Source organism: Anarrhichthys ocellatus, unplaced genomic scaffold (assembly GCF_004355925.1).
Source record: "Anarrhichthys ocellatus isolate YVR2014 unplaced genomic scaffold, GSC_Weel_1.0 scaffold1, whole genome shotgun sequence".
In the NCBI taxonomy this organism is placed as follows: Eukaryota; Metazoa; Chordata; class Actinopteri; order Perciformes; family Anarhichadidae; genus Anarrhichthys; species Anarrhichthys ocellatus.
The window spans coordinates 16,208,979-16,217,197 of NW_022280031.1; the positions used below are offsets into that span (position 1 = coordinate 16,208,979).

At 39.9% G+C, this 8,219-nt stretch overlaps 2 protein-coding genes across 4 annotated transcripts in view; one reads left to right on the forward strand and one right to left on the reverse strand.

The window, feature by feature from the left end:
- cunh6orf89 (chromosome unknown C6orf89 homolog) overlaps positions 1-1,063 on the forward strand; it is a 19,697-nt gene extending 18,634 nt beyond the window's left edge. For all 3 annotated transcript variants that reach the window (XM_031847788.1, XM_031847771.1, XM_031847780.1), the window contains 2 exons: positions 261-384; positions 619-1,063. In XM_031847788.1, coding sequence (XP_031703648.1) covers positions 261-384; positions 619-701 — 207 coding nt within the window. In that variant the 3' untranslated portion in view covers positions 702-1,063. The remainder of the gene's footprint in view (positions 1-260; positions 385-618) is intronic.
- Positions 1,064-2,810: 1,747 nt separating this feature from the next.
- dram2b (DNA-damage regulated autophagy modulator 2b) lies at positions 2,811-8,163 on the reverse strand. Its single transcript, XM_031847822.1, has 8 exons — positions 6,616-8,163; positions 5,451-5,644; positions 5,000-5,067; positions 4,662-4,810; positions 4,381-4,558; positions 4,030-4,112; positions 3,726-3,818; positions 2,811-3,272 (listed from the first exon to the last, which is right to left on the reverse strand). Exons 2-8 carry the CDS (start codon positions 5,579-5,581, stop codon positions 3,138-3,140), a joined length of 837 nt encoding a protein of 278 aa, XP_031703682.1. The 5' UTR covers positions 5,582-5,644; positions 6,616-8,163; the 3' UTR covers positions 2,811-3,137.
- Positions 8,164-8,219: the final 56 nt, after the last annotated feature.

The following is an 8,219-nucleotide window of genomic DNA, read 5'->3' on the forward strand; positions in this document are numbered from 1 at the left end:
TATATATATATATATGTGTATATGTATATATATGTGTATATGTATATATATGTATATGTATATGTATATATATATGTAAAAAATATGAAAAAAAGTCTCTGTAGACACAGACACCAACACACACCTCTAGTGGGTTATGAGCGATGATTGAAAGGGATTTCTTTTTCAGGAAAATGTAAAATAATAAGCCTTTAACAATCTATCACTCTCCTCAGATGAACCCTCGGCTCTAACTCGTGCCTTGCTGTCCTGTGTTTCAGGGCGTCGGGGTGTTTGGCTGGCTGGTGGTGGGCGAGGGGCTTCCAACGGTTCGAGTTCTGCCCGTTCAACGCTGCCAGAAACATTGCAGCTCCTTCAACCTGTGGCTGACGCCTGGAGACATGGGTAACAACGGCTTCACCCGTTTTTAATCACAAACACATTTAACTCGACAAAAAGACAACTTCACAATGTACAAATACACTTTAGTCTGGTTTCCACAGAATAGAAAAATATCTTACACATAGATTACTTGTGGAAAACCACAGCAGATAGATTTTTATACAACTAAAAAACATATAAATATATTTCCCAATAAGTAAAGTAAGTTGACGGTTGTTCTCTTTAAACCTCCTGTAGTCTACGCTGACACTCGGTACTGGCAGATGGAGCTGTTCCCGGGCCGAGGCCAGAACATCATCTGTGACGGATCGGCCCTTTAAACTTCAGGAGGACAGAGTTCGTTCAGGACGTGCAGGTCGGCTGTGAATGTAGAATTTCGGAGCTTGCCGGCCTTTCTGTGGCCCCGCCCACTGATGCCTTACAACCCTCCGGTCTTTTTTTTTTTTTTCTGACGCTGCCGTCCGTCAGAAACAATCCTCCCAGCGCTCCTCAAAGAACTGGAAACCAGTGCACACATGACTTCAGTTTGAAACAAAGGGATCTCCAGCAGGTTTAGAGGACTGAGAAATGAGTTGATTGACTTTGTTCTTGTGTAATTTAAACTCTCTGCAGCAGCTTCGATGTGCTGTGCTCGTGCCATAGTTTCAAGCAGATCTCTAGCAATTAAAAACTATTCATCAAACCTGGTCGGTGTGTCTCTCTTTCAGAAGGTACCGGAACACTATTGATTGTTCGGCATCACGCTGGTTCCCGACCTCTGAGTCTCTGGGGTTGTGCTCATTTCCTCGTTCAAAGAAAATAGTCGATCGGAGGCTTCGTAGGCGAGATTAAATATAGGGACAGACGCAGTGAAATGTCTTCAGGTGGATACAAATGTTTGCAGCGTTACAGGTTTATTTAAGTCGACTTCAAGGAATAACAAGTCTTACTTTTCTTCAAACTTTAAAGTTCAGCTCCCTTCCAAACAGAAAACAGCTGACATGATATGAGGCTGAAGAGAAACAAGCTGCAGTTCACGAGGTGCAAAGTCTTCTTGCATTTAATCAACTTATAAACCAAACTATATTTAGAGCCACATGGAGCTTTGGCTGATTCATTCATCCAGTCAATGAGCACTCTCCTTTTTGCAGTGCATTCTGGGAACTTTCGATTGATATTTCGGTGTCTGGACTTGCTGGATGTTTACCACCTGTATTCATGAAGACACACCTGCGGCTTCAGCTCTTCATCTGTAATAATAATTAATATAATTTGGCTTATTTCTAAATAAACAAGCCCATAGGACGAAGGTAAATAAATATCACAGGACGCTGAATGCTTTGGTTTTGGACATATTGTCATTAGACATTTATGTCAAACGGATCAGAATGTGTGTCGCGTTGTTTTAAAGTCAGACCTGTTGGAAGCAGCTGATCAGACGACCTGATGGCAGAAGAACCTGGAACATGTCGGAGCGGCGAGTAAATCAACTTAAACCTAAATCTCAGTTAAATCATTGAGAATATCAAACATTGATTAGTGCAGCTTCAATAATTAAAAAGTAATTACATAAACATGACATAAATCTTTATTAGTCTTAACATGAATAATGTACCAACAGTACAGTAGAAACTCTTTAGAAGTTATGAAGGTTTGTATGTGATTAAATACGGTAGATATGTTGGCAGTCAACAGACAGCAGTCTGGAGTGAGCCATCAGAGTAATTAGACTTTTTAAACTATAATTAATATATTGATAAGTTTATAAACGTATTGATGTAATTCAGAGACGGTACCGTGTGGAGTTTTTGACCATTATTCCGGTGGCACACTGCAGCACTTGTTACCACAATCTGGTATTCATCAGGCTGCTGATTCTTTAATTATCAGACTTGTAAACCTGCAAAGCAGCGACAACTACAGGAAGCACATGCAGTACTTTAAGGATTATGAAGGAAGGCATCTGGCCTTTACAGCAACATTATTCAGGTATAACCTATGACAGTTAAGTGCAGTGGGAACGTTTTAAACAAAGGTATAAGTGACAAAGTGCAGAGACAGAGAGAGAGACTGTTGCAGTTTGAGGGAAAAGCCTCATATTTGGGTTAAAAGGGTAATTTCACCCAAAATACAAAAAATAAATCCCCCAATTCGCCTCGTACAGAGTGCTGCAGGATGACCCAGAAGTTAGCGTCACACTGGTTCCCTCAACAAAAAGCAAACAGGATTTTTCGATTAGATTTCAGATTATGCAGAAAAATCGGCTCTATGGGAAACACAAGTTTATGATACTTACACGTTTTGAAAGCAAGTTAATCTTCCCAAATAAACAACTTTCAATGCAATCGGTAGAAGTAGAGAGCTAACGTTAGCCTGTAAACAAACAGCAGTCTCATGAGCAAACGCCTTTTTTAAGACACTTAGAAGCTTCAAAATCATTTTATATTGTGGAGCAAAGCGTTAAAATCTCTTAAACTTGTGTGAACCACAGACCTTATTTTATCTTTTAGGACTCATTCCTGCAGAACTCTATTATCTCCTCAGTCTGATAGTTCAGATTTTATTCGTCATGTTTAAATGCTGCCAAAACTCAATTTTAAAACTATATATTTTATTAGTAAATAATAAACCTGTTTTGTTTTGGAGGCAGAAATCTCTCCAAACTATGTGACTGGACAGAAACCAGTAAAGGTGAAGGGAGGACATGTTTTTTGGGTCTACTGATCATTTAAACATGATTAGAGAAAGTTAAAAGCAGCAGGAAGCTGTGCAGCCGGTCACGTTCCTCCGGCCAGCAGCGGAGACGACTCGGAGGCGTCGTGTTTGAGATGCGGCGATGCGCCGCCCCCGTGTGGCCAGGCGTCGTACAGGTGGCTGCTCTGCAAATCTGCTTCTGCTCGCAAAGTTATTTTCTTCATAAAAGAAAGAAAGAAAGAAAGAAAGAAAGAGCCAGAAAGACAGAGAACATAAAAAGTGAAGACATGTTCTCCATTTGTCAACCCAGATCTTTAATAAGATCTTAAAAAGGAACAGCTCAACATTTTTAGGAAATCTTATTCTCTCTGTTTCAGATAATGAGATAAATGAATATTAATCTCATGTCCATGTGTTAAGTAGCTTAGCATAAAGACTGGAAGTGGAGGGAAACTGCTAGCCTGTCTCTGTTCAAAGTTAAACATACGTTTGATGGATGAGTTCCCTCCCTCAACACCATAAACTATATTTATATAAACACAATAAAAAATAATCAGACGTAAGCGAGCGTGACGCTACTTTTCTCTTTAATACGGTACAACAATGCGTTAAAGTTTTGAGAAAGCAAGAGAGAAAACTCATAAAATGTGTTGCTTAACTGAATATAGTACCTGAAAATCTCTGATGTAGGTGAGGAAGAAGCTGATGAAGGAGAAGGCCAGAGACCATTCAGACACGGTGCTGATAATGTGAGCCGTGTAACCCTGAAAAAAGACAAACTAACATCAATGCAATGCTGCTAAAGAGCTGCGTTACCAACCAAAATGTGTAATTATTGTTATTTAGATCATGTTCTTGTGTAGCTGCTTGAGTTTATAAAACATCTGAGAAGTTAGAAACATGTCAAACTTGGATATCATATCAGCACGAGTACTAAAAAAAAATGAAATCCAGCTCTAATGCTGCAAAACTGACCGTCTCTCCAGGAGTCCAGTGCAGTTTCTGAGGGACGTCCACTCCGGGCAGACTGGCGTACATGATGACCGATGACACGAACACTGAGAGGAAGCTGTTGAGGACCACAGAGCACTGCTCCAACACACGATAATACAACACGCGGCGTCAACACAACGCGCGGCGTTTTGAATATTCACCAATAGAAAAAATTCCTTAATATATTAGAATGAGTATTGATTTTAAATTAATGAGGAAGTATCTTATAATAACCCGTAACTCTGAGCTTCCTTTAACCTGAACTTCTATATATAAGAACCTCTCAGGTTTGGACAGCAGCTCTGGACCGGCCGTCCCCGTGTTGAAGGATACTGCTGATGCTGCTGCTCAGAGTCCAGAGCCCGATGCCGAGCCGCAGCAGGTAGGTGGTGCTGCTGTGGATGTGAGGCTGCATGTGGAACGAGAGCACCGTCTGGACCAGGATGTAGAGAGCCCCCACCCCGAAGGTCAGCACCGCCCCCACCAGGTGCATGGAGAACAGCGTGGTCTTCTGCGCTCACACACACACACACACACACACACAGATTCACTGCTGACACGCTCAACACTTCACACCCACACTGCACAGGTGTGAACTGATCAGCAGCGCTCACCTGGAAGTTGGCGACCACGGCCATCCCGAAGGAGCTGATCAGGCCGAGCAGCAGCCCGAAGCGGTTCATTCTGTTCAGCTTGAGCTCGCCTTCGCCTTCACCCGTCAGAGCCTCCACCTGTTTGTACCGCACGTACACTGTGGCCATACCTGCACACACAATAATAAATTTAAATTCTCTCTCTCTCTCTGTATGCATTTATGAATCCAGTAACAGTACTCCATGAAACACTATTTATATTGACTGCTCTCCAGACTCCCTGCACTTCTTATTCACTTTAATATATATTATTGATTAAATAATCTTATACGGCCTGAGAGTGAGAGAGTGTGTTTTACCTAAAAAAGCGGACACATCCAGCATGATGCCGAACACACACCTCTCTGGTGCCATCGTTCCTGTGTCGCTGCAACACAAAACAAAGTTAATTCAAAAAGAGTTTAAGGATGATTTTACTGGTGTATCGGTTGATTCTGGTGTCATTGCTGAAGATTTTTAACTATTTTCTAACATTTGTTAGACTAAACAAATGGCCTTGTAATTCATTTATACAATTGCAGACTTACAAAATTAAAAATAAAATTATAATTTACTGCAGCCCGACATTCAGCTGCATTTTCATGGAAAAATTGGAAAGAAAAAATAAAAGTAATATCACAAATTAGCTAATTTTAAAAGGTGTGCAGACCAAATCAATTCTACATATGGAAGACAGTGTTTGTGTGTATGTTTGCGACAGTGTGTGTCTGTGACAGTGTGTGTTTGTGACAGTGTGTGTGTGTCTCAGACCTGATGTAAGGCACCAGAGGATCCACGTGTCTCAGCACCACCGCTGTGATGTAAGCAAAGATGAAGGACGCCGCCGTCCAGACGACCAGCGCCGCAGGCAGGAAGCACAGACCCTGCTGGAACCACCACATGGTCTCTGTGTGTGTGTGTGTGTGTGTGTGTGTGTGTGTGTGTTGGTGGTGGTTCACTATGGCCTATACACAACACACAAACAGTGACACACACATTGTTACACACAGCAGCCATCACCATCATCATCCTCCTCCTGCTGCTGCTTTCTCATTGTAATCTTGAGCGCATGCCACAAATATAAAAACTAAATGACCAAATTAAAGATATTGTTTTGATTGTCGATGCTGACATTAATGTATATTTTAATGTTTTCATTTTTATGTTTTGCTGTAGAGAGAATCTCTTTGGGTTTTAAACTGTTGGTTGGACAAAACATCTGAAGACATCTGGACTGTTGGAAACTGATGTTTTACTATTTTCTTACATTTATTAAACAAAACAATTAGTTAATTAATTGATAAAAACAGTCTGCAGAATTAATATCCTGATCAGTCACATAACATCAACTATAACACCACCATTAATAAGAGACTGAGTAAGACTTTGACAGAGGCTAAATTAATCTTAAATGAACCTAAAAAGAAGCTTCACCTGGGACAATGTACAGCTAACTTAAAGTAACTATTGTAGTAACTTTACAATGTGAACATCTGTTCAGAGAAGTGTTCTCACTGAGGAAGTGAAACAGATAGTCAGTCAAATGAGCCGTTTCACTGTTGTTGTTGAGGAAGTCTCTCACACACCAAACTCCATTAAACAAATGTGAATTTAACGCTTTTTCTAGAAGTTTGCTTGTCTCGCACTCAACCACTGGAGAAAATACATTTAAAATATATGCACAGGTGTTTAAGGATACTGCTGACGACAGTACAAAGAACAAAGAGTACAACTACGTTAGCCTTAAGCTAAGATAACTGGTGAACAAATGACGGATGGCTAATGGCTGGTGGCTAACGCTAGCTACGTTAAATAGCACTACACGTAATACTGACGCTATATTTGACCGTTTTTACCGTTTTATGTTCTGCTATACTGACTAAATAACATCACGTGAACCAGCCGCACTGTAACTACAACTGAACACAACACTCACGTTTTTATTGTCCTCCTGCTTCCTTTAATCACTTATTTCCAAAACCGGACTCTGGTGTTTCAGATCTCGGGTCAAAAACGTCAAGAACCGCCGGTTTACTCCAGAGGGTCGTGTGCGAACACTTACATTAATTAAATAATTCAAGTTTAAAAAATTGCCTACAGAACGGTTGTATTCGTTCAGTCAAGAAAAGGCGAAGTGCGCATGCGCCGGTCAACCAGTCAAAATAAACGGCTTGGCTGTTTTATGTCCCGAGTACTGCCTCAAAGGCAAATCTGAAATACAAACCGGAAATAAATGTCCTCAGTTGACACTGAGAGGAAGATCACATCAAGTGTTAACCATTATTTAATGCTATTATATTGATGATTTCAGGATACCTACTAGAGACTACATCTAGGACCCAAATAGAATAAAAAAAGTCAATATTTTGCAAAAAAATAAAGTTTATGGTCATGAACAATGGTGGAAAGTACTCAGGTGCTGCTCTTATTTGTGTATTATTCTTTGGAATATAACTACTTCAATCTTATAATATTCAAAACTTCTTCAAAATACTGTCTTCATTGTTGAAACAATAAATGTATTTTTCACCAATAGCAGTAACGTTAAGCCTTTCAGAAACAACTGATATTTAACATTCTTCTCACTTTATTTTCATTAAAACCTTTTTCTTGATAAGTCCAACTTTATATGCATTATGACTGTTTGTTAAATCATAACTGCAACTTTATTTTAACGATATACAACTTTTTTTCTCAGAATATTACATCTTTATTGTATAAATCTCATATTTCTCTAATATTCCATCCTTAAGATTCCACAAGGCATCGATGAACAAATGTTTTGTGTGATTTGAGTGAACAGCCTCTTAAACACTTGTGTGGATGATAACTGTGGTTTACGACTAAACCACCATGAACCTGAACTCCACACTGAAGCTTAGTCGTTAATGACTACAGTCAACACATCGTAGACCTTCTTGAACATATTAAACAAACTGTGGAAATTAAAAACAAACAGGCACAAAATGCAAAAGCAAGAAACTAGTCTGTTGTTATGAACAAACATGTTCTCCACATTAATACAAGTTGTCTTCAGAAGCAGCGATGAGCTCGCTAACAGTATCAGATCATGTTGGAGGCGGAGTGAGCAGCAGCCACTTCAAATAAAACAGGTTATTATTATTAACTGTCAGGGACAAAAAAAAATTGATCCGATTCTCGTTATCACCACTTTAAAAACTGTGATGTCATCGTGTGACCTCATCTCCTACACATGTTCTGCTTCAACAGGTGCAGTGTGTTTTTGGGGGAAACACAACGTCGACCAGATTGTGTTATTAATGGACATAAATAAGTCATGGTGGCAGGTAGTCGTTCATTTAAAAGGTAAAGTCTGGTGATATTGTTTCTTATTGTCAACAAATACCATGAAAACTCATCAATGAGTGTCACTGTTGCAATGAGTTCTTTCATTAACATGAACAAACACACTGCAGTTTACTTTGACTCACTCACTCACTCACTCACTCACTCACTCACTCACACACACACTCACACACACACACACACACACACACACACACACACACACACACACAC

Excerpts from the sequence above, each read along its gene's own strand:
- dram2b (XM_031847822.1), bottom strand. The coding sequence starts at position 5,581 with ATGTGGTGGTTCCAGCAGGGTCTGTGCTTCCTGCCTGCGGCGCTGGTC. Across the intron at positions 5,068-5,450 it reads CCTCTGGTGCCTTACATCAG|CGACACAGGAACGATGGCAC; the intron begins GTCTGAGACACA and ends TTTGTGTTGCAG. Across the intron at positions 3,819-4,029 it reads ACTGGACTCCTGGAGAGACG|GGTTACACGGCTCACATTAT; the intron begins GTCAGTTTTGCA and ends GTCTTTTTTCAG.